Below are 27,089 nucleotides of genomic sequence, written 5' to 3' on the forward strand. Positions count from 1 at the left end.
AATATAAAGTCAAAAGCATCACCACCCATAAAAAGAAGACTACAGAAGAAAAAAATCATTTTAATATTATCACTAATTATATATATTTAATGTCAAAAAATTTTATTTTGTAATAATAATGAATTTTATGATTTTATCAATCACTGTCATGTTTGTAAAAAATGTTACTAACAAGAATTGATGACAAACAATTCTGCATAATTAAAGTTGTATAATACGTATACGGTGACGATTTAATGATAACAGATAACTGTATCATTATGTTATGTTATTAAGTTATTACCTTAGATTTGTCACTCATCATTTATAGTAACAACTTTACGTATATTTCTTCTTATTAAATTGAAGTGCAATCAATACATGTATATAATTCAAATTTTATTAATATATTTATTTTATTAAATAAAAAAGAAGTAAGATAAAATGAATAACCGATCAAAATTGGTAGAATAAATTAACTCTACAATATGTATTTAAATAGAAAAAATATTAATAGAAAATATGCTTATTTGCAAATAAATAAATATAGTTAAGAGTATCTTAGACGATTCATATTCTGCGGACCATGATAGCTAATTCCTACAGGGTCCTCCCCGTAATATACAGTATAGATGAAAAATTATTGTCAGTTAATATATATTTTCAACGACAATTTTGCACCAATATTTTATTTCGTTATGTTGTAATTTCTAAAAATGGGTGTAAAATTTTTGAAAAAATATATATAAAAGTATAAATTTAGGATGTCAAAATCTAAAAATAGGGTTCTTCTTTATAAAATATTATAGTTGAAATAATAATTAAAAAAAAATGATTTTACCTAACTTTTTAACTGTGAAATTCAACCCCAATAGATTCTCTTGAAAATATATATATATAGTGCCTTTCACCTATGCGAACTCCACAAATAAAAGTATAAAAACCACTCCGCATTCCAAAAGGAGGAAGGAACATTACACACACAACACACATTCACATCTCTCTAACTAACGTTTGTTAGTAGTTTGTCCATACAAAGGCAATGGCCGTAATTTCAGGCCTCCGCCATTCCTCCTTCCTAAATACGACAGCGGCGGAAGAGATCAATGGCGGTCCAGAAGAGAAGGAGAGAATGAAGCAGAATACGCCAGCTGCTGCGACGGTCACGCCCGGAGGTGAGGCATTCGATCCGGCAGCGCCGCCTCCGTTCAGGATTGCGGACATCCGAGCCGCCATCCCGGCGCATTGCTGGGTGAAGGATCCGTGGCGGTCCTTCTCCTACGTCGTCCAGGACGTGGCGGCCGTCGTAGGGTTGCTCTCCGCCGCCGTCTACTTCGACAGCTGGGCTTTTTGGCCGGTCTACTGGGTGGCTCAGGGGACCTTGTTCTGGGCCATTTTCGTTCTTGGCCATGACTGGTAATACTCATTTTAATACAACGCGAGTACTGTTACCGATTGCGATTTACTTTAAATTACAAAATACCCCCTTACTCTTATAAAATTATAAATTCATCCCCTTAAGTCAAAAATAAAAATCACCCTCTAATATTTTAATTGTAATTTGTATCACACTCCCAGAGACAAACCTTTGATCGACACTTCTAAGAGAAATTACATTTACACCCTCTTAGAGATATGTTTGTAATTTTTCTAAGAGATGGGTATTTGTGTAATTAATCTAACTTTAGGGCTATCAATATATTTTTTTTTAAATTTATTTTGTTAAATATCTATAGTGCATGAAATTGAAGATATTTTTTCTAGAAAAATAAAAATACAATATTATAATAATAATAATAATATATTTACTATATGAGATATGAATTAATTAATTAATCAATTAAACTTTATTTTAATCAATAGTTGTTGATCAACTGCAGTGGGCATGGGAGCTTTTCAGACAATCCTGTGCTGAATAATGTGGTGGGACATTTTCTCCATTCCTCAATTCTTGTGCCTTATCATGGATGGTTAGTTCTTGCATACTTTTTGAATATTAATATTATAACCACATTTTAGAAATAAATATTCTATTTTTTTCCATTATTTTTTTAAATTTTCAATTAACATTTATTACAGGCGAATCAGCCACAAGACGCATCATCAGAACCATGGACACGTTGAAAACGACGAGTCATGGGTACCGGTAATAGTTCTCTTCTCAAATCTACATATTTAAAAAAAAAAAACCCTATAAATTAATCGAATTATTTTTTAATTATTGCAAAATTATTTTTAATTTTGAATTTCAAGATTCATACACATTCTTTATTAATGCAGCTGCCTGAGAAGTTGTACAAGAAACTGGACTACTCCACCAAATTCTTGAGATATAAAATCCCATTCCCCATGTTTGCATACCCAATATATTTGGTAAGTATCTTAATCTTTTTTCCTCAAAATATTTATATGGGTTGTGCTTGAAAATATTAAATAATAAAAATACTATGCCTCGTCAGCAGTGTGATCTATATTTTTGTTGATACGACCAGCAATTTTTTTTATATGTATCTATATAAAATATTAAAAAAAATAATAATTAATTGATACCAACAACAAAATTTATATTTTCGATTATGCAATATAATTAATATTGCTGGTATTTTCTATCCCGATGCATTCTTACTTTTTTTTTAATTATTACTTATACAGTCGAGTACATTTATACACTATGATATGAAATATTTTATAATAAATTAGATATAGATAAAAAAGAATTCAATTCAATTTCATATTATAGCAAAAACAACGGTTTAATGCAATAGTAGACGAAAAATTTCCCTTTAAAAGAAAAAGAATAATTTCACCCTGTAAACTTTTGAAAAATAGGGTTCTCTTGATACACGAGGCAACGAACCTTTTTTTTTTTTTTAATTTTTAATAAAAGTTCACGGATCCGTATTATTATTATTTTATTATTATTCAAATACTGTTTTGTCCATTAATTAATATTTTTAATAAGGGCAATAAAAAAAAAACAATTGGACTAGGGTTCTGATGTGTTTAATATTCTCAGTGGTCCAGAAGTCCGGGAAAGAGCGGATCCCACTTCAATCCCTATAGCGCGTTGTTCAGAGCGGATGAGAGGAAATTGGTGATGACTTCAACGATTTGCTGGGCAGCAATGGTTGCTTTTCTCTTTTGTGCCTCCACCATTATTGGTCCACTCTCTTTGTTCAAGCTCTATGGTGTTCCCTACTTGGTAATTACCCTACACCTTTATTTAAGCCACCTCCGATGTAGCTTAATTATTAGTACTTTTGTTTAAAACATAGCTTTTAGATGGTTTAAATTTAGCTCATTTAATCCGAAAGTTATAAGCTTTTTCCTATTAAACTTGGCAATTTTTATTGGTAAAAATGCGCGTATTAATTTCTTTTTCATAAATACTCGAATGAACGACTGCTTCTAGCAGCTTCACCTGATGTTATTATGGCGGCTCTGTTTTCGCAGCAAAAATGAACGAGAAACGATATGAACGTGCTATTTTCAAATCGATTACTAGATGGCCTTATCTGTTTTGATGGATCGAAAGAGATAGAGAGTAATCTGTCAAGAATAAGTGGAAATCCCCTATTTCTATATGTTAACGAGACAACTATTTTTGGTTATTAGCTTTTTATATAATCTATTTTAACCGCGAAAAGTAAATATTACTTTATAGGGTGTTTGGCGAGATCATAAACTTTATAGATTATCGTAAATATAATTTCAAAATAAATATGATTAAAATCGAATGATTATTAAAATTTTTTAAAAAAATAACAGCTTATTTTTTCTAAGTAATTAGCTTATAAGTTTTTAATATTTTATTTTTTAAATTTTATAAGCTTATTTTCTAACAATATTACTAAATCATAGATTAAGATTCCTTCAATTTATTTATTTTTTAATTACTTCACTTATTTTTTTTTTAATTTTTTTAATTTATGGAGCAGATATTTGTGATGTGGTTGGATACCGTGACGTATCTGCACCACCACGGTCACGAGCAGAAGCTCCCCTGGTACCGCGGCAAGGTCTGTCCTCTCCCAATTTGTTTAATCAATTCGTTTGGAAATAGTTAAAAATTGTGGTTTAGCATAGACATTCGTGTACGGTCAAGGAATCAAAATGATGCACACCAAGTGTTTGTCGTATTGTGTGTGTGTGGTTGTGAGCAGGAATGGAGTTATTTAAGGGGCGGACTGACGACAGTAGATCGGGATTACGGATTGTTTAACAAAATCCATCACGACATCGGGACCCATGTCATTCACCATCTCTTCCCTCAGATCCCACACTACCACTTGGTGGAGGCGGTGAGATCTCTTTTGCCCTAATCACGTGATCCCTCCTTTTTCTTTTCCCCTTTTTTTTATTATGATAAATTGTTATAGATTTTTTTTTATTATAATTATAAATATCTCTTATTATTTTAAAAAATCACATAGTATTCGGATGATGAAGTAGAAATGATTACTTTTCAATTATAATTCTAAGACATATTAATCGATAAAATATTAAAAAAAATTCTAAGAAATATATAAAAGTATTATTCATACTTTAATAGTGCATTTTTTAGCGTTCACCCAAAAAATTAGATGAAAGTCTGAAGGAGGTCGATAGATTGGGCTTCAAGAACAGTAAAATTAAAAGTGTATTTATAATTTTTTAAATAATTAAAAAGTATTTATAATTATGTTAAATATTAAAAAAATAATTGCAATTTACATTTTAGATTATTATTACTATGTGTCAGTCCCGGAACGAATGAATGGTTGTGAAGTCTAATTTAAATATTCTTATAACTGGAATCTCATATTTGGGTGAGGGGTTGGTGGATCTAACTAATTATATATATATATATATATAACAAATATATTATATTCATTATATGACTAATTTATTATTATTTTTTTAAATTAAAAATTAATTATACGATAAATATATTATATTTATTTATTTTTAAAAATCTTAAGTACTAACGTAAATTTTCAAAGATGTATAACGCATTACGATATAAGCGTAGTATTTTGAAAATTTTATATTAAAATAGGAGTAGTAGAAGTATATATATATATAACTTAAATACATAAATATTGCAAAGATATTTATGTCCGTTGTAGTATTAGGAGCAATATTTAAATTATTTCTCAGCTTCGATGCTGCAAAATAAAGAAAGAGAATAGTCTTCAAAAGCATTTTTTTGGGACTAATATTGTTTTTCATTTAACGTCTGAATTTATTTTATAAATTCATAACTCTTAAATCTATAAAATTAAAAAAAATAAAAACCTTTACCTTATTTAAAATGCGTCGGCCACCACCAACTTCGTCAACATTGAACTTTCATGAGTGAACATCGTGTTGAATTTTTTGCATTTCCAAATATATTAACGTGCGCGTTCTGTACGCTCTAGAAGGTATTGTGTCCAATGTTCATATTCAATGCTTCTCCAAACGGCGAAACATATTTTTTTAGAGCGTCAATACACGAAAAATGAAAATACATATATATATATATATACTTATTTAGTAAAATTAATTAATTAATTATGATTATTTTCTCTTTCTTTCTTTCTGAAAATATTTATATATACATGCAGACTAGGGAAGCAAAGAGAGTGCTGGGAAAATACTACAGGGAGCCCAGGAAATCAGGACCTATTCCTTTCCATCTAATTCCCAGCTTGGTGAACAGCATCCAAAGTGACCATTACGTTAGCGACACCGGCGACGTTGTCTATTATCAGACTGACACTTCCCACTTCTCTTCCCTTCCTTCATCAAAGCTCCATACCAACTAAACTCTCTTCCAAGTTTAGATTTTAGTCTTCTTTCCTCCTCTTAGTGCTGAAATTTTGGTTGGAAAAAAAAGAAAAAAGGGAAATAGAATGGTTTGTTGGAACCAAATTTTATGTTTAATTATTTTGGTTGTTGCGTCGTCTTTTCCGTCGCTGCAATAAAGAGATAGTATTAGGGACAGAATGTTCGGCGACGACCCTAAAATCGTTGCTTGAAATATGTACTAAGGGACAATGATTTTCATCTTGTCGTGATATGATTATTAGTGATGAGAATTGTTTATGAAATTACTGCTCTAGACAACTCGTGAAATATATTTATGGTCATAACTTAAAATAATATTACCAATGTGAAAATATTACAAAATAAATATCTTCAATGTTATTTTTGTTGCTAATATTCTCCTTATTTTTGTATTAATTTGATGAAATATAACAATATTATAAAATAAAATAATAACAACATTGTACTTAGGGTAAATTATGTATACATAATTTAAAATGCACAAACAAAATTGCATGTACACACCTTCAGGTTGTAATGTAATTATAAATATATCCTCTATTTAATAACAAAAATTTATATAAAATACCCCTCGAGGATATATTTATAATTTTGCAAAGACAGAAAGTATTTGTGTGATAGTCCTTATTTGTTGTATTAATTACATGTATATTATATCACCCATGAAATATATTCATCTTTACATATTTCTTGTTTATGGATTATTCATAAAAAGTTCATTTGAGACAAAGAAGAAATAATATGAAACTTAATTTATAATACTTAGAAAGTCTCAAATTGATCAGAAAATAAATTATGGAGTGTAATTTAAAATAATTTTAAGGGATTAAATTAAAACTTTATATTTATTTTAAGTTTAAACTATGTAATTTTGAAAATTAAGGAACTAATTAAATTGTTAATTATTTAAATTTTTTAAGCCAAAAAGATAAAAATAAAAATAAATAAAGAAAAGGGAACAAAAGTACAAGAAACTAATGTGGATGACTGCAAGGTAGTGGCCAGACATGCCTCTGTCACTCACCCACATATTTGTGCCAGTCAAGCCAATATACATATATATACCACACATAACCAAGCCAATATACATATATATATATATATATATATATAAATAAGGTGCCTAGCAATTTACCCCTTATGATATTAAAAATGAGCATATTATCCTCTTATGAAAAATATAGCAATTTATTCTACTGCACTTTTTTAAAATGAAGTAATTTACCTCCTTATACATGGAGGTAAATTGCTTCATTTTAAAAATCATAGGGAGATGGTAAATTGTTGTATTTTAAAAAATACAGGAAAAGGGATAATTTACTCATTTGCAATATCACAAGGAGTTGCTTGCATTTTTCCCTATATATATTTATAGATAATTGTATATAATTATATATAATTAGGGTAAGTATCATTTTATATGTCTTAAGTTTCTGACTCATCAAATTTATCCCTCATATTTATAAATTCCATCAAATTTGGTTATCTCCATTAAAAATTTATTAAGAATAATGAATTAGCCAAAAATAATTGAAAAAAATAAAAAGACACATGATAAAGGAGGAATCAAAATTAGGTCTCTTCAGTGGGAAAGTGATATGAGGGCCATTCTTTAATTTTTATTATTCACCAAAAATATTACTTATATTAATAGTTAAATAAAAACCATTCTACATACCATCTCAAAATCTTTCACCAGACTTATAATATAGTATTTTATAATATTTTAAAGTATATAATATTATTTATATAATTTATTATATTACTAAATCATTATTATAGCACCTCTATCACACTACGTTTTATTAAAGTTAATTATTATACACTTTTCTAATCCTAAATCGTCTTTTTTAATAAATTTTCATTTTAATTGGATAAAACAAATTTTATTTTTATCGATGTAATATATATATATATATATGTCATAATTAATGATAGACGTAGTAAAAAATTTATACTTACAATTGCACTGATGTACTTACGTACATACGTACCTTCCAAAAGAGTAGTAAAGTTTTCTAACCGTTCAAAATTTGAAATACAAACTCAGTGAAAGACTAGTGTACTTGATAATTACATAGCTAGAACTTTTAGTTTCAGATATCATCGCTGACCTACCTAATAAGATTGGCAACACATCATAAGATCCAACTGGCTTAGACTCTGACCTACACTACAAAAAAATTGTATTTTACCAGGAAAGTTTGCAATGAAAAATTTCCGTTGCTATAGGTATTAAAGCTATAGTCGCATTGGTTTTTCCGTCTGTGGCAAATTTTGCAACCGATAATTGTCCGTTGCAATTGCAAATTACGTTGTCGGACCTTTGACTCTTAACGAATCTGCAATGGATTTTACAATGATATTTGCAACGAAATTTATAATATTTTTGCAACGACTTTGTAACAATATTTTCGTTGTAAAATTTATGATAATTTCGTTGCAATATCTTATTTCATTGTAACGGTATTTGCAACGACAATCGATTCCAAAATTGCATCGCGTTATTTGCAGCCATACGTGCAACGAAAATTCATGGCAAAAAAAATGCAACTTGTCTCATGCAATTTCAACCCATTGTAAAATTTTGAAATAGATTAACCAATATTTTTGCTAAAATAAATTGAAAAATTTTGCAATAAAATTTATAAACTTTATTGTACAATATGTTTTATTTCAATTTTTGATATATAATTTCTTAAATTAAAATTATATCTAATTTACAACCAAAACATTTATAAATTCAGACATAACATAATTTAATCAAAAACAGAATATAAAAAGATAATTTAATACATATGCGCTAAAGAAAAATTTAAAATTTAAGATATTCAATAAGGGAGGTCGTCATCATTTTCACAATCATCTAAAAGTGGTTCGCCAAATCGAGATGTCGGACATTGTCATTGGACTTATCTTTTTATTCCATTGCATCATCCAACATCATATCAAGTTTATCAGCGAATTGTATTTTTAGTATTTGCATTTGTTTCTTTATGTGCTTGACTTCCTGACGCAAATCAAACATCGTTTGATTTGGGAAGTTATTTTCCGACATTGAATGCTCATAGTCTGGCTCAACATGAGATGTCCAGTTATAGTAATTTTCTACAACGCCTTTTCTAAGGAGGTCGTATGTCACCTCCTCTATGGATATATATTTACTATTCTTACATTTACTACATGATCAGTGAGTTTTCTTTATCCATTAAAACATATTATGTTTTTGCTTAGTTTATAAACTCAACCATTCCTTATTGAAATTCTTTACAGGATAGATTCTTCTCGTAGATCCACCTTCTCAACTCTCAACATTTTTATACTAAATTAAACCAACAAATATATATACATTCAATAACATACTAAGATAATAAACCAAAATTTTAAGAATTAAAATGACTATATATAAATACAACTAGCAAATTTTTTTTTATATACCTCAATGTAAGGTAACTGAATCTCTAGACTTGTGACTTATTGTACCAGTTTGATCATAAATAGTTAAATCACACATAAAATAAAAATGCCAGTAAAATAAAAGAATTAGTAGTAAGAATAGGCAAAATAACGGATAAGAAAACAAGAATAAAGATGGATATAGGTTGTCTTTTTATTACTTTTTGCATCAAATTTTGCCACGAACCTCCAATCCGCTACAACATCCGAGGCAAAAGTGCAATCTTGTAAATATTGCTTGTGTTGTACGCATTGCAGTGGATCACACGCTCGTTGCAAAGCCCTTGTCAAATGTAACATCTCAATATTGAATGCTACCTACCGCCTTGTACGGATTGCAACTGATCAAACATCCTTTGCAAAAATCATCGCAAATGTAACATCTCAAAAGTAAATGCCTTCAACTACCTTGTACGGCTTGCAATGGAACAAATGTTCGTTGCAAAAGTATTGCAGACTTATTGACAACTTTACCATGGATTTACATCCGTGGTAAAATTTATTGCAACACTCAACTGTTTAATTTTGCAACATAAATACTAAGAAGTTCGTGGTAAAAACTATGCTATATTATTTTATAAATTATGTAACTTGTAAAATGTTGTAAAAAAGTCTGTAAAAGTATAACTAAATTGCAATGGCTTCTTTCCAGTGTAATGTTCGTTGCAATCATTAGTGTGACGTCCATACATTTTTATACATAATTAAGAGAACAGTTGATGATTATTAAAAATAATTAAATTAATAATAATAAAAATATAATTTAAAATTAAAATATAATAAAATTTAAACAGAGTAAATTGGAGCTTATTATAATATTTGAGATCGAATTATATTAATTAAGAAAGATAGGATGTAACGAGAATTATTAAAAAAGATTAAATAAAATAATAAAGAAAAAGAAAAAAAAAAGGGGAAAGCGGCTTTACAACCACTGGGTCCCACCGCCTCACAATTCAAGCTTAGCCTCTATATATATATATATATATATAATATTGACACAATCCACACACACAATTACAAATTAACACACACTCATATTTAATACACACACCGACACACATTTACGGAGGAACAGAGGTAAGATTTTGATTTTAAATTTTTATTAATTTATATAATTATATTATTTGATTAGTCTATTTACTAAATGTATTTTATATTGATTGATATACTATTTAATGAGAAAGTTTTATGAGTTTCACTATTTAAATTAATATTGAATTACATATCCATTTGACTTAAAAATGTCATTGATGGTTAATTAAATTACTAAATTTATTAGATTTAATATTACCATAGTTAATTTACTTAATTCCATCGCGCGTATTAACCAAATGTTTAGTTATATATATTGGTTAATTAAATTATATAGTAGCGAGAAATTGATAGAAAATGAATAAAAATATTCGAAAGCTACATTTATAAAATATTAGAAAATTATATTTGAGAAATATTATGGTTATTAGAAAAAGAATGAGATTCTTGTGATGAATCAATTTAATGATATAAGGGGTTTGAATTAGATGAATTCTTACAAGTTAGTTGATAAATTAATTATATACCTTGAAAGTTTAGGAAGTCTAGTTATTTAGAAAAAATGGAACGCAAGTTTGAACTTCGATATAAATGAAATATTAAAAGACTGGTGGAAATGTACAAATTATTTTTAATGTCTTATTTAGAATTTAGATATTCACAATATATTGATTATATGCATAATTCTTATTATAGGACATGACGATAATATAGGGGGTTGAACAACTCTTTGTATTTATTGAATCATTTTGAGATTTAAGGTAAGTACAACTAATTGTTTATATATATATACATATTTATAGGAATATAATATATTGATTGTTGGGTTTATATATATTTATATGCTTATATGAATATAATATCTTGAATGTTGGATTTTTATATATGTATACGGATATAATGTGTGGATTGTTTATATACTTGATCGTGGATGTCGACGATATGGATAACCAGGATATTTGAGAAATTGGTATTATGTGTTTATCTTGGTGTTGACGAACGGAAATTAGATGAATAATTATATGATCTTATAATTGATTGTTGAATACAATCAAATGAGAAAGTTATTAACGAGAAAGTAATTATTAAGTGGAATAAAATGATGAAGTTAATGATGTTGGTGTGTGAATTGGAATAAAAGATGGCATACATAACTGGGAGGGGACATACTGCAATGATTCTGATGATAAGATTAATAACGAACTGTGTGCTGTCATTGATCAATGGAGATAATGTGGCATATCATACGAGTTGTGAGCTGTGTAATATGATTGATGATGAGATATAATATAAGCTGTGTGTTGTGTGGTATCATTGGTGGTGGGATATTATACGAGTTGTATGTTGTGCAGTATCGCCAAAAATTGTGATTGAGATGATGACGGTGATAGCCGACAAAGCTCATTGAGTAATGCACTCTAGTTAGGCTAAGCGGGGCCCAAAGAAAATAATTAGTATTTAAGAAAATTTAACTATAATGATGTGTGTATTATGTTGTGGATGGTGCTTGACTCTGGTATTGTGTTTGCATGATTATTGGCATTATTACTACGTGATGCAACTGAATTGTTTAACAAATATTGATTGATTGGTGTCATTGAAGTTGGTACTCCAAAATTGGTTGATTGTTGGAGTTGAATGATATTGGTCTCGTGTTGTACGTGCCTATATGTGTGTAAATGTTTCTCCTTTTCCACATGTTATAGTGAAGAATGTTATACCAAGATTTGATGAAGTACTTAATTCGCTTGAGGTGTATGTCAAATGATGATTATATCAGTTATCTTATTGGGTTAAATATGAGTTTGTTAAGATAATTGAATGTGATTATGGAGGGATTGTCACAATTAGCAACTGATATATTTTTATAATCCATTACAAACCATGCCACGTATATTAACTGTTGCACAAAATGTTGCAAATTTGCAATGGATGTGTTGTGGCAAGGTTTTTCGTGAATTTTGCAACGACTTGCAACAAAAGTGGGTCAACCAATAGTTGAATAATTTTTTTTGCGAATTTTTGCCAAGAATTGTCTATTACAAAATTTTACTATTGTTTTGGCACGAAATTTATCACGAAAATCTAAATTTTTGGAATTTCGTTGCAAAGTCATGGAAGGCTGTGACAAATTTGCCATGAAAATGCCTGTGGCGAAAAATCCGTTGTATTGACAATTTGTTTTTTGTAGTGCTATGTCTTGAAAAATGTATGGCAAGAAATGAGTTGGTTACTCAATAAATATAAATCAATTTTTATATATATACACAAACACACAGTAAAAACAAGTTTTATGCAATGATGCCAACCAACAAATATTGGCATGTAATAACAACAAATGTAAGACGTAACACATACCAATAATCACATTTTAATCTATACTATAATGCCCGACGTAATTGTTTACTTTCTTAGGGCCTTTTATCCAAGATAGAGTGCATCACTCAATGATTTTTGCTGGCTATCATGATCTCAACCATAATATATTTTTATTTTTTTTCTAATATCACCCAACACACAACTCATATGATATCCCACCATAAGTCATATCACACAACATATAGCTTGTACAATATGTCAAATCATTCATACCACAACACAACTGGTATGGTATCACATCAACTTTGTTGATCAATTGACAACACACAGCAAGGTCGATCCACCCCCACTAACTTTGCTAAAAAGAAGCAGCTAGACATCAACCGCCTGCTATCTGGCAGTCCCCGAAGAAGAAAATGGTGGAAATTCGCCAGCAGGTGATGGAAGAGACTGTGCTTGCTGGCGTGGCATTCATTTCACTGAACACATCATGGCGGAAGAACTTCCTGCTCATTTGCGAGCACCTTCCCACCTACCTGCTTATAACGGTACCATCGATCTAGCTGAACAGATTCATATGTTCAAAAACGCAGCTTTGTTGCACAGGTATACTGATGGTATCAAGTCTCGTGTTTCTCTTACTACACTAACGAATTCTACCCAACAATAGCTTGGCCAGCTTCCTGCTAGATCAGTTAGATCTTTTGCAGAATTCAGTTCACTTTTTCAATATTAGTTTGCCAGCAGTAAGAAGTACAGGAAATAAGCCATTTGCCTTTTGGGGATCAAGCAGGATGAGAAGGAAACTTTCTGGACTTATGCCCAACATTTTAACATAGATATACTAGAGGTCACCATAGCCACTAGGAGGTGCTGGTTAGCATGTTTACCTAGGGACTTCATGGAGGACCCTTGCTCGATTCTTTAGCTAAGAAGTTGACTACAAATTTCCTAGATATATTAGCTTGGGCAGAAAAGGTAATGAATTTGGAGGATATCTGGCTGGTAAAGAAGAACAGACGTGATAGGAGGAAGGAGAGCGAGCTGCCCCCAGACTAAGGGGGAACCGCGAGGACGTTTCAATCCCTTTGACCCAAAAAATGACCATTACACACCTCTCATAATTAGCCCATCCAGGATGCTTATGGCAATCGATCGACTCCCTGCTCTACAGTGGTCATTCCGTGGAGGGCCCCCAACTCCAAAAATCTAAGTATTTCTACGCGTACCATAGAGAATATGGACAAGACACCAATCGCTGCCACCAACTACAACAAGAAATAGAAAGACTCATCTAAGCTGGATATCTTAAGGACTATGTGGATAAAGAGAAAAAACGTGGACAGAAAAATATATCACAAAGATAAAATGATCGAATAAATCGCAGAAATATATATCACAAAAATATAATGATCGAACAAATCGCAAAAATATATATATATGTGTGTGTGTGTGTGCGTGTGGGGTGTGTGTGTGGGTGTGTGGGTGTGTGTGTGTATGTGTGGGGTGTGTGTGTGTGGGGTGTGTATGTGGGGGGTGTGTGTGTACTCCTTTAATCCAGTGCTATTAGTGGAGCAAAGAAGGTTGCAGTATTTTCCAGTGTGTTTTATATATGTAATTGTATTAGGGCAATAATTTTGTCACTAATATTATCCAGCTTCTAGATAAACCATCATGATCTGGTGTAGCAAGTTTATGTTAAGGTCCCGATGTCAACGAATATATTTTTATATGTTCTAATCAACTACTGCATTTTTTTTCAATTTTATCGACCACAAACTTAAGAAGTTTTGCTGAATGATGTCGTCCCTTGTTCCGGATTTTACATATTTTTGTCTGTGCGTCTTTTTTCTGTGTGTGTGTGGGGGGGGTGGATGGGTGTGTGTGTGTGTGTGTGTATGTGGGGTGTGTGTGGGGTGTGTGTGTGTTTATGTTTGTGTGTGGGGGGGGGGGGGTTGTCACGGTAGAACATGTTTTACTTTCATTTTGAACATAAAAGAAGTGAGGTGTTGCTTTTATCTTCTGCGCCAACGAATGCCTTCTACGTCTTGTTACATTTGCCATTCTCATTCAATTTCTAAGTCTTCATTTCTATCTTGACAACCCTTTTTCACGTGCAGGATGTCAGTATAGTTTCACAACATTTTATACTCATTACGGGTATTTTTTTTCTTTGTTGTCTATTTATGTTTTTTGTAATATTTTTGTGTGCTTTTCATGTGGGTCTTTTTGTGTGTGTGTGGGGTGTGTGTGTGTGTGTGTGTGTGTGTGTGTGCGTGGGTAGGGTGTGTATGTGTGGGGTGTGTGTGGGGTGTGTGTGTGTGTGTTGGGGTGTGTGTGTGGGTGTGTGGGTGGGTGTGTGTGTGTGCTCTTTTGAATCCAGTGCTATTAGTGGAGCAAAGAAGGTTGCAGCATTTCCCAGTGTGTTTTATATATGTAATTGTATTAGGGCAATAATTTTGTCATAAATATTATCCAGTTTCTAGATCGACCATCATGATCTGGTGTAGCAGGTTTCTGTTAAGATCACGATGTCAACGAATATATTTTTATATGTTCCAATCAGCTACTGTATTTCTTTTTCAATTTTATCGACCACAAACTTAAGAAGTTTTGCTGAATGATGTCGCCCCTTGTTCCGACTTTTACATATCCTTGTCTGTGCGTCTTTTTTTGTGTGTGTGTGTGTGTGTGCGTGTGGGGTGTGTGTGTGTGGGGTGGGAGAATGAGTGTGTGTGTGCATGTGTGTATGTGGGGTGTGTGGGTGTGTGGGTGTGTGTGTTTGTGTGCATGTGGGGGTTGTGTGTGTGGGTGTGTGGGTTTGTGTGCGTGTGGGGGTTGTGTGTGTGGGTGGGGTTTGTATGTGTGTGTGGGTGTGTGGGTGGGGTTTGTGTGTGTGGGGGTGTGTGTGTTTATGTGTGTGGGGCGGGGGGGTGTGTCACGGTAGAACATGTTTTACTTTCATTTTGAATATAGAAAAAGTGAGGTGTTGTTTTTATCTTCTGCGCCAACGAATGCCTTCTACGTCTTGTTATATTTGTCATTCTCATTCAATTTTTAAGTGTTCATTTCTATCTTGACAATCCTTTTTCACGTGCAGGATGTCACTATAGTTTCGCAACATTTTATACTCATTACGGGTATTTTTTGTCTTTGTTGTCTATTTATGTCCTTTGTAATATTTTTGTGTGCTTTTTCTATGCGTCTTTTTGTGTGTGTGTGTGTGTGCGTGTGGGGTGTGTGTGTGTGTGTGTGTGTGTGCGTGCGTGTGGGGTGTGTGTGTGTGTGCGTGGGTGTGTGTGGGGTGTGTGTGTGTGTGTGTGGGGGTGTGTGTGTGTGCTCTTTTGTATCCAGTGCTATTAGTGGAGCAAAGAAGGTTGCAGCATTTCCCAGTGTATTTTATATATGTAATTGTATTAGGCCAATAATTTTGTCATAAATATTATCCAGTTTCTGGATCACCCATCATGATCTGGTGTAGCAGGTTTCTGTTAAGATCACGATGTCAACGAATATATTTTTATTTGTTCTAATCAGCTACTATATATTTTTTTTCAATTTTATCGACCCACAAACTTAAGAAGTTTTGCTGAATGATGTCGCCCCTTGTTCCAGCTTTTAGATATCCTTGTCTGTGCGTCTTTTTTTTTTATGTGTGTGGGGTGTGTGTGTGGGTGTGCGTGTGGGGTGTGTGTGTGTGGGATGGGTGGGTGTGTGTGTGGGTGCGTGTGTTTATGTGGGGTGTGTGGGTGTGTGTTTGTGTATGTGTGGGGGTTGTGTGTGTGGGTGGGGTTTGTGTATGTGTGTGTGGGTGTGTGGGTGGGGTTTGTGTGTGTGTGTGTGGCAGTGTGGGGTGTGTGTGTGGGGGGGGGGGGGGTGTGTGTTTATGTGTGTGGGGCGGGGGGTTTGATTCACGGTAGAACATGTTTTACTTTCGTTTTGAACATAGAAAAAGTGAGGTGTTGCTTTTATCTTCTGCGTCAACTAATGCCTTCTACGTCTTGTTACATTTGCCATTCTCATTCAATTTTTAAGTGTTCATTTCTATCTTGATAACCCTTTTTCATGTGCAGGATGTCACTATAGTTTCGCAATATTTTATACTCATTACGGTTATTTTTTGTCTTTATTGTCTATTTATGTCCTATGTAATATTTTTGTGTGCTTGTCTGTATGTCTTTTTTTTTGTGTGTGTGGGTGTGGGTGTGTGGGGGGGGGGGGGAACGGGGGTTGGTGTGTGTGTGCGTTCGTGTGTAGGAGCCGAATTTCAGAGACGAGTCTCTGATACCACTGTAGAGTGGTAACCTCAAGATCCTAATCAACTATTACAGCGGCGTGCGAAACTCCTTAATACAAATCGATATTACAAATATCACAATAAATAAAATGAAAAACAGAAAAGTAACAAACTCAATATATAATGAAGATCGGCTCAGATCTGCCAGATCCAGGAGCACTTGGTCACTGAGTCCCGATTATTCACTTCCAACTGACCCACGGTTGCGCCACTACCTCAGGAATACCACGGTGAACAGATCACCAAATCAACCTCACAGATCTCGGTCACAGAGACACAGTAAGCTTCACACAGAAGTCGGATAGAAGAAGAGATTTATGGGTATTTTCATATTTTCAGTCAACGGTGAAGAACCCCTTTTAAAGGGACGAACGGACGACAAAAGGAGGAAAGTCTTGGTGACTTTCCTAAAGCCATTGTATTGTCTAAGGAAGATTACCATTGACTCCGGTGAGAAATGGAGTAAGAGAATCACAAAGATATGTGAAGAGAATCACAGAGATATGGAGAAGAAAAGGAAGAGAGGAGTCGGCGTAGTGTTGAGAAAAGAGAGGGAAATGAGTAATCAACTGGGTTTAGGGATTAAGTAGTAGAAATCGAACCGGGTTAGAAATATGGATCGAGTAGATGGGCCATCCAAGTGGGTCGGGTGTGGGCTTCTTATAAGTGGGCCTTGTAATATGGTATTGGGCCATATTTCCAACAGTTACACTAATCGATAGTGCAAAATGATTTTGATTTCTTCCACCTGATGTAATCCTTTCTAGTAAGAGGGTTAGATTCATCTCCCTATGTTGTGGTATGGACAAGCGCTAGTGGAGTTCAACACTTGAACCGTGTAAGTGAACGAAGTAGCCGATCGAAAAATAAGAAAATGTACAATTTCTTGGTTACTTTTCTTTGGTTTCATTCATCCTTTGCCACCTAACACATATCTCTTTAAAATGCCCTATTGAATTATAAATTAAAAAATTTCAAACATATGTTTATGAACTAATATTTATTATAGAATTTTTATTTTGCCCACCCTCAAAGTTTTTTATATTTTTCAGATACTTCTTTTATTTCTTTTAAAATTTCAAATAAGGGTAAAACAGTAATATTCATTTCACGATTTACGAGCTACATAATTATTTTTTATTTGAGAACCCGAGTAGGCGCCATAATTTTTTCTTAACAAAGCTATTTTTTAACAATATTTCTCCTTCTCGGAGTCGGTTCACAACCTAGGATATAGGCTTTATTGCATTTTCGCAAAAAAAGTCCTTTACACATAGCTCAACAACGGGATGGTTCCTAATACGCAAAGGATTCAAACTCTATTTATGTAATTACTTAGGCTTAGCAGCCTAGCTACTAAGATAAGCACTTTAAACCCATCCTGCCAATCTAGTAAAAAGAGTATAAGTAGGATGGAACTCCTGGCACACTTGTTAGCTACAATTCTCATCGGTCCACAACTCCACTCAAAACGGTCTATTTTAAAATTTTTTGAAAATGAGAGAGTATTAATAATTGTGACAGATCTCAGAGAAAATAGTTGTAATTTATTCAATTCTAAATTTTGAATTTACATATTTCCACTGCATTTTAGCGATCCAGGCATACCGGTCCTTTCACGCAAAACATATGCAATTATATGTAAGACCATCGCAACAAGATAATCCATAGCAAAATGTCCATTCTAAAATTTGTTACTACAGTTCCAGTCGCAACATATACAACAACTACTCATACAATTTTGCGACAGAGTGCGTCACAAAATTTCATTGCGACTTGCACAATCCTTGTCATTTTGCGCATTTTTCCCATTCCAAAATATGTCCTAAAATTTCATTGCCATCGAAACAAAATACTCATTGCCCATGAAAGGGAGTGGATCGGTCCAGAAACTCGGCATAAGTGTAAAAAATGATAAATTAAAATGATAAGTGGAATAAAAATCGAATCAAAGGGGTGTACCCTTTAATCTTTTCAGGTATTCGGTACAAATAAAACACAGAGATATATAAAAATAAACATGCGTTAAATAGGTGGCAAAGGATGAATGAAACCAAACAGAATACCCACGAACATCTAACTTTTTCTCGTTTTCTGCTCGATTGCTTGCATTGACTCCAAATCCTTCTCCAAATCCATTCACTTAGAGGATTCAAGTATAAAAATCCATCTAAAGCTAGTCCACACCACAACGTGGGAAGATGGATCTGACCTCTTGCTAGAAAGGATTAGATCCGATGGAAGAAATTGAATTTTGAAACATACTATTCATTAGTGTATTCTGATTTCCCTTGTTCTCTACTTTAATCTTATTCAAGGGGCAAAGAAAGCACCCATGGAGAGAAGGAATTTCAGATTTTCATTGAGAGCAAAATGAGAGACGCTTGATGTGGAGAGAGAGAGTTTTGTGAAATAGTGGTATAGTGTGTTTAAATGATCTAGTCTTTTAAACTTCCACACACCTAGTATTTGGATCGAGGTTGCTTTAATTTAACTAATAAATTAAATCAAGTCCAATAATAATTTATATATTGAGTTTATTATTTAATCCAATTAAATAAAAGACCCAATTAAAATTTCATGTGAATATTTAATCCAATTAAATATACACAGGCCCAAATATGCTCAATTAATAATTTTAATTTATTAATCAAAGCCAAATAATTAACTAGTTCAACTAATTAATCAATTCAATTCACAAAATAATTAGCTCGACCCTATTTTAAATTACTCCAATTAATTTAAAAGACTAAGCCCAAATTTAATTAATCAAATCAATTGAATTCTTGGATCATCCATCCAATGGGACATCCTAAACAAATGATCCAATCATTTATTTTGCTCCATAAATTAATTTAATCAAATTAAATTTATTTATTTATTTTGAATTAATTCTAAATTAATTTCGTCACTTCCACAATGACTTCTGTGTGATCCTTTAGGTTTGCCCTCAGCTAGATTTAGGCTTGTGACCGACAAAATTAATTAAATTAAATTAAATTAATTATTTTTAATAATCCCATAACCAGAAATGTATGTTGCCACAGGTGACCGTTTAGCAATGGTCCATGACACTAGAGATTAGGTGAATGTTGGCATTTAATATTTAGGCTTCAAGTTCAATACGGGTATAGTCCTACTGTCAACCATCTTCAGCCTTAGTCTAGGCCATGAAATTGGGCGTCGATTCTTATCCTTAACTAGGCAACTATACTTAATAATCGTGACGTATTTGCTCTATTGATTTGATCTAGGAAAATCATCCTTAACTGATCAATCGCTTTGGCCAAAGACTTTGAACGTGTAAATCATCTCAAAACGCATAGAAAATCTCAGTGTCACATACTGATAGGGGTCAGATCTTTTTTTGGAATCGACTATACTCGCTACATACTCTAATTGCACTAGACAAGGCTTATGTTGACCATGTCTTGCAATACAGTCACTGCTTGTCAGATCTAAGATACAATCTTCATATGCACGTGAATGTCATGATTGCTCAAGTCCGAAGACTAATCCCCTACTATCGGGATCCAGAATTTCAATCACATCGACCAAGCGCTTAAGGCTTCCATATGATATTCCTAGAAGTCACTTCAGTCAGTTGACTACCTTACCAACTAACCCACTAAACTTACATAAATGACCTACATCTCCCGCCGATGAAACACGACACTACAATACTTAGTGCAAGTCTCTATAGGACTCGTGATGCCGTATCTCGAGGTCCTTGACTCGAACTGTTTTAGACCGACCCTTAGAAATTAGCTTTATAGCTGCCAAAGTATGTGCGTCCAACTCCACGAGTTTAACCTTTCTGTCTGTGGAAATTTATTGTGACATGGAAACGTCATTCAATGTATGTAGTAAGCACAAAAAACCCATGAGCTAATGATGAATACTTACTCTATTTATCTGATCAATATTGCTTTGATAAAGACTGACGAATACAAAGGTAACCAATTTAATTGACTTTTCGATCACTTATTTTTACAGACCAGCACACTGCAAATTATAAGTTTCATTATCCATTGAAATTATAGTGGTTGAGATGCAAATTCATACCCTTTGCAAAACATTGCGACGGAAGCATGTGGCCTTCCGCAATTATTTGCGACGGGATCTCCCGTGGTTTATTTTTACTCGTCTCAATGACAATTACAGATTTATAATTGGGATGTATTTTTTATGAAACCTGTTGTAAGATGCCTTTTCCTTTTTTTCTTTTTCAGCGTTAATTGGGCTACACTTAACTTTCTAGCCTTTCAATTTACAATTATTAAAATATAATTCCATCCTTTCATTCCAAATATGTATAGTGGAGACGTTCAGTTCGATCTACCCGCGGGGTGGGTAGGATAGGGATGGTGGTAGACTGAAACAACAAGGATGAGAGTAGTGGTGTACAAAGGGGGCTGTGCTTATCTGGGTGGAATGTCAATAGGTTTAGATTTATGCTTGGGGTGTTTCGAAGGTAGACCGAGTTACATTTTTCTTTTATTTTCATGTTTGGGTCAATTAGGATGCATTATGCCAAAAATTTAAAGATTAAAACAAAATGAGATCCAATCATATTGAAAGTATCAAAATAAATAATGCCAAGTTATAAGACAAAATATATATTTTTGCCTCCTAAACAATGAAGCACATTGGGTCAGAGTTTCGACAACATTTGATGATCCCAAGACCAGGATGGTCCTAAAATCCACACCCATTCTGTTGTGTAAGCTGCTCTATACCTTTCACAAGATGGCAAAGAACGATAGCTATGGGCCAAGCCGAGACCCAAACCCACACCTCTGCTTTATTGCTAGCAAAAGTAGGCATATGTTTGAGCCCATTTTGAAGAGGACAAACTACACAAAATTGACCATTGGGAGCAGGCGTGGGGAACACCACTCTTTTTCTTTCTCCATCAACTTTCCTAACAGTCACTGGCATTCAAACTCAAAAGCCCGCCACCAATACTCATCATCCCCACCACCCTCCACCATTCAAAATCTTCTTCCCTTTGCTTTTCTACCTACTACGACTACTACTACTACTAACTGTTCTTTTTATCCTTAATTTCAAAATTACAACACTTTTTTCAACTCTCCTTTCTCCTTCTTCTTTCCTCTCCTCAATCATTAGTTCCCGACGATTCTTGTCTGAACAACGGTTTCGTTTGATCAGACACATGAAGCCCTCGTCACCATTATCTTCGGTCTTCTTTCCATCTTCGTGTAATGCCCATGAAACCCTGTCGACTTCCACGAACGGGAGAACATCGGCAGGGTGTATAGCTAGGGTTTTGCGACGTATTCTTTGCTTTACTAGTCTCCCGTCATGCCCTTTCGATCACTTTAAAGAGGATGAGAAGAAGAAAGATGGTTTGCTAGTTAAAAGGGCGGAGACCCCAGGAATAGTGGCTAGATTGATGGGATTGGAGTCAATTCCAGGTATCGATCGGATCGAGCAAAGCCCATCTGCGAATTCATCCAAGAAACCAAGATCACCACAAGTGAGGCGTCAACGGATCATTCCAACCTACCAAGAACTGGAAGATGACAACTTCTTCATTCTAAGCTTCGAACATGGAGGTGTTGACAGGCATGAATTATCTCCCGTCGGACAGAGGAAATCGCGTGCGAGTTCCGATAGAATGAAGAAAAAAAAGAGCATGAGAAGGAGAGAGAGTCCCCAGGAGCAGGATAAGGAAAATGAATTACGAGTACTACACGTGCTTCCGAAAGAGAATTCGGATTCAGTACCTAAAATCAGGACCGGAAGTGATTTCCAGGCTGAGAATACAAGAAACGTACTTCGTCCATTGGAGAATTCCTGTCAAAAGTCCGACATATCAACGACGAACAAACGTACAAAACAAGATTATGGCTTGGGGACATTAATCAGCTGTGAAACTGAAGGCGAATCAGAAAATTCCAGTCCGAATTCTGTTCTTGAGTTTGTGGATTTTCCAACTGATATTCAGGAAACTGCTTGCTCAGGTTTGTTAATTATTGCTCCATCTGTTTTCAGTTGTAATTCATGATTCATTTCATTTTTTTTTAAATTTTCCGGGGTGAATTGCGTTTTACGGCTGAAGTTACAAAGAGCAAGAAAAAACCTAGTGAAAAAATAAATAATGATAATAATAACCACCCCAAACCTCACATTTTTTAAAATAAATTCTGGATTAGAAGGTTGAAAATTGACTTATTTTCAAGATTACGAGATTTGATCAAATCAAATCAATCAAATACTAAGTATGATATACTTATTATCTAATTCATCACTTTTCAGGAATTGCACATCAATCATAGCGTAAGCGTATTGCATTTATCAATAATTGACTCAAATTCAAATTAAAAATTCTTGATTTTCTTTCATTCCTTTTTAGGATTTCTTTTATCCATTAGTATTTAGACAGGGAGTTATGGTTGCTTATATTTGTTAATTCTCCTAAATTATTGCTTCATCTGGTTTTTACTTGTGTCTGGAGTTTTTCTTTTATTAATTTTTCGGGTTAATTGTATCTTACCTTTGTGAAAATACTAAATGCTGAAAAAAAACATGAAAAAAAACCTTAATGCTTTTTTTTAAAAAAGAAAGCAGCAATACAACTTGGGAACTATTAATGCCTCCCGTATCAGGAGATTGCATTATCTTGTTTTTAAAATTCGGGATGTCATATTGTCTTTTTCTATTTATTTATTTAAATTTTCTTTTGTTTATTAGTATTTTTATTTAAATTTGTTACTGTCTAGAGTTTGAGTTGTTGGCTTGCTTCAAATCCATACGGTGACAGGGAACATTTCAAGATTGGCAAATTCAAAAATGAGGAGGACACTGTCTGAGGAGCTTGAGAACTGTGGAAAGTCCAATGAGAAAAAGCTGATGAACAGTGACAGCAGAATATGGCACAGACATCAAGAAAAGTGGGATGAAATAGGGAAGTTGGCTGCAATGGAAATGGTAGAATCGAGTTGGGTACACGACGAGATCAGGAAAAGCAAGCATTATTACAAGGAGATTGGCAGAGATTTTGCATCACAAATTCTTCATCGGCTGTTGGATGAGCTGCTGTTTGACTTGACTTAGATCAATTTTGACACTTTGCACTACATCAGAGTTTTTTTTCCTTTTTTCTTTTGATTAATTTAATTTAGAAATATACAACCTTTTTTTTTATCTCTTTGTTTTTGGGGGGAGGGGGAGTTTCGGTTGTATATTGAGTTTTTGAATGAGTATTTAAATCACAAAGCAATGTATAATATTATGGCTTTAGATGTTAGCAATCCCAAGGAGTGTTTATGTAATTAAATATAATTTTCAAAGATATTAATAGAATTTAGGATTTAGTATAATTTATCATTGTAAAAAATATAATTTGTGATATTGTAAATGTGCAAATCTTTTTATGAAAAAGAATTAGCAATTTACCCTTTTGTATTTTTAGAATACAAGAGTTTACCTCCTTGTATTTTTTAAAATGAAACAATTTATGAATTGCTTCATTTTAAAAAATATAGAGGGATAAATTGCTATTTTTTTCATATGGAGGTAATTTGCTCATTTGCAGTATTACAGGGGTAATTGCATTAAACCCTTTTATCATCTGTAATGTTGTAAATGAGCAAATTACCCTCTTATGATAAAAAATAATAATATACTCTCCTGTTATTTTTAAAATAAAATAATTTACCTCTCTATTTAACGAGGTAAATTACGTCATTTTAAAAAATATTAGGGTTAAATTGCTATATTTTAAAAAATGCAAGAAAATAGATTCATTTATAATATCACGGTGTTGCTTGTATATTTTTCATATACTTTATCTGAAATTTTAAAGTCTATCATTTCATTTAAAATAATGATTAGGGGCCACCAGGTCTCAATTATTAAGGCCAACAGATGAATTTCAAAGTGGGAGAAACACATTTTTTGTGAAAAGAATGGGGTACAAACTTTTAACGTAAACTTTAATTCAGGATGAGTACTCTTTACATGTTTAAAGGGAAGATCCATCCTGCATATGACAATATTTCAAGAACTGGATTGGGTAGATCGGTTCAATCGAAAATTTGCCATATGTTCGCGTTAGCTTATAAAGCCAAAATCGCTCTAATCAAAATCGGTGCGAATAGGTCAAAACCAGCCCAAAACAATAAAAAATAATAACTTGATAATCGGTCATAAACCAATTTTGATTGTATTTTTAAGAAAATATAAATTTGGGTTTAAAATTTTCCATATTAATAGCCTAAAGTGCTTAAACTTGACGTATATTTTTTCAATGTGGGACAATAGGCTGGTTTAAGCTTTTTTTTCGTATTTATATAGTCTACGGTGCATAAGTTTGGTTAATTATTTTCCAATATAGAACAACAAGCTTCGCCTAAATTTTTTTCATATTTATAGTTTAAATTACTTAAGTTTGGTGCTACGCTAATGTGGGACAATGAGTCACTTCTCACAGCTTTTAGGGTTTTTTTTTTTATTTTCCCTTCTTTTTCTTCATCTACTTCTTTCACATTTTGTCCAAACTTCTCCAATCTTTTTTAATTTTCTTTTTAAAAAAAATTATGAAGGCACCAGTTGCTACCTCTGTTTCATTCAGAAAGAGAAGCAACAAAGAATTCATGCTTCAAGAGTTCTTGAGGTTTTAAATTTTAAACTTTTACTAGTTTGAATTTGTTTCTTTTATTGTTAAATTATTATAGATTGTATTTATTTACAAATTGTGCCATTTTTAAAAATTGTATTTATTTAATCAAGTGCATAAAATGTACTAATATGCTACAAATATATATACATACATTTATATATATATATATATATATATAATATGTTTGGAGTCAATTAGTTATTTTGCTCTAATCCCATCGGTTGGATCAGTAATCCGACAATTTATCCGATTTAGTTACTAGTCTGATTTTCAGAACATTGGTAGAGGATTTGCTGTTCGAGCGAGTAGCCGCGTGACCATTATACGAATGCTAGAGAAGCCCAAGTTTCAGCGGCTCTTTCTTTCGACTACTTAAAATGTATTTTCATCAAAGATACGCTTTCTCAATGTAAGTGACTAGGCTAGCTATTAATGAGTGCGATTTCTCACATTCTACCAACACTATACCTACGTCTGGGTACCTCCGACCTCCATGAAATTGCGACAGTTTTGGACTAACTAGCCTTGGGATCGAAGTTTCATTAAGATGGATATGATACCATATGGATATGTGATAGGATAATTTTTTTTAAAACTTCAGAATGAGATATGTCTAGACTATGGCTTTTTTTTTTTTAATTTAAGGTAAATTATATTTTTTCATCCGAATTATCATTATTTTTACGCTTCGGCATCTCATTTTTTTTTTCTTTTTGTGTCAACTTACCATCTTAACTTTACGAAATTTTGCACTTTGCCATTTATAACTATTTTTTCCACCAAGTTGTCAAAAAGAATCACGTGCAGTGTACATGTGATATTTAAAAGTTATGCGATGTGATATTTTTCACATATGTACGGCATGTAATGTTTTTCCTTAAAAATAATCAGCAAAAAAAAATCGGGAGAAATGCAAGCAACCCCCTTGTGATATTGTAAATGAGCAAATTACCCCTTATGGAAAAACAAATAGCAATTTACCCCTTAGGGAAAAACAAATAGCAATTTATCTCCCTGTATTTGTGAAAATATAACAATTTACCCCCCTAAATTTTTTAAAATAAAGCAATTTACCTCCCTATATAAGGAGGTAAATTGCTTCATTTTAAAAAGTATAAGGGGGTAAATTGCTATATTTTTTTAATTAGGGTAATGTGCTCATTTTCAAAATCACACGAGAATAAATTACTATTCACCCAAAAAAGATCATATATGGTAAAGTGCAAATTTAACAAAGTTGATATGACAGATTGACACAAAAAGATTTTAGATACCAAAGTGTGAAAACAGGCATAGTTCGGCTGAAAAAGTATAATTTATACTTTTTTCTTAAAGGAAAATGAATATCATTTCAGTATGACTTAAGTGCCAAATAAAGGAGGATCAAAGTCTCCTTCATCATCATGCCTAGCGAGTCTAGCGAACTGATGAGTAACACTATTATTCCTAGGATTAACATGAATAAAAACACAAGATAAAACACAACTTGGCTGTAGCTCTAACATGCTGCAGTAAAGGACCAAGTAGGAGTAGGGCTTCTTC

General features: G+C 32.8%; 2 protein-coding genes across 2 annotated transcripts; both read left to right on the forward strand.

Annotated features, from left to right (window-relative positions):
* The first annotated feature begins 895 nt into the window (after nucleotides 1-895).
* LOC105163949 (acyl-lipid omega-3 desaturase (cytochrome b5), endoplasmic reticulum) lies at nucleotides 896-6,053 on the forward strand. Its single transcript, XM_011082487.3, has 8 exons — nucleotides 896-1,395; nucleotides 1,860-1,949; nucleotides 2,059-2,125; nucleotides 2,260-2,352; nucleotides 2,996-3,181; nucleotides 3,918-3,998; nucleotides 4,143-4,280; nucleotides 5,568-6,053. The coding sequence occupies exons 1-8, from the start codon at nucleotides 1,022-1,024 to the stop codon at nucleotides 5,766-5,768; spliced, it is 1,230 nt and encodes a 409-aa protein (XP_011080789.1). The 5' UTR covers nucleotides 896-1,021; the 3' UTR covers nucleotides 5,769-6,053.
* A 15,682-nt stretch (nucleotides 6,054-21,735) lies between these two features.
* On the forward strand, nucleotides 21,736-24,177 carry LOC105163998 (uncharacterized). The gene is made up of 2 exons (XM_011082535.3): nucleotides 21,736-22,887; nucleotides 23,688-24,177. Exons 1-2 carry the CDS (start codon nucleotides 22,077-22,079, stop codon nucleotides 23,978-23,980), a joined length of 1,104 nt encoding a protein of 367 aa, XP_011080837.1. The 5' UTR covers nucleotides 21,736-22,076; the 3' UTR covers nucleotides 23,981-24,177.
* Nucleotides 24,178-27,089: the final 2,912 nt, after the last annotated feature.

The sequence above is a fragment of the Sesamum indicum genome, linkage group LG6 (assembly GCF_026168435.1).
Source record: "Sesamum indicum cultivar Baizhima isolate 11 linkage group LG6, ASM2616843v1, whole genome shotgun sequence".
Lineage (NCBI taxonomy): Eukaryota > Viridiplantae > Streptophyta > Magnoliopsida > Lamiales > Pedaliaceae > Sesamum > Sesamum indicum.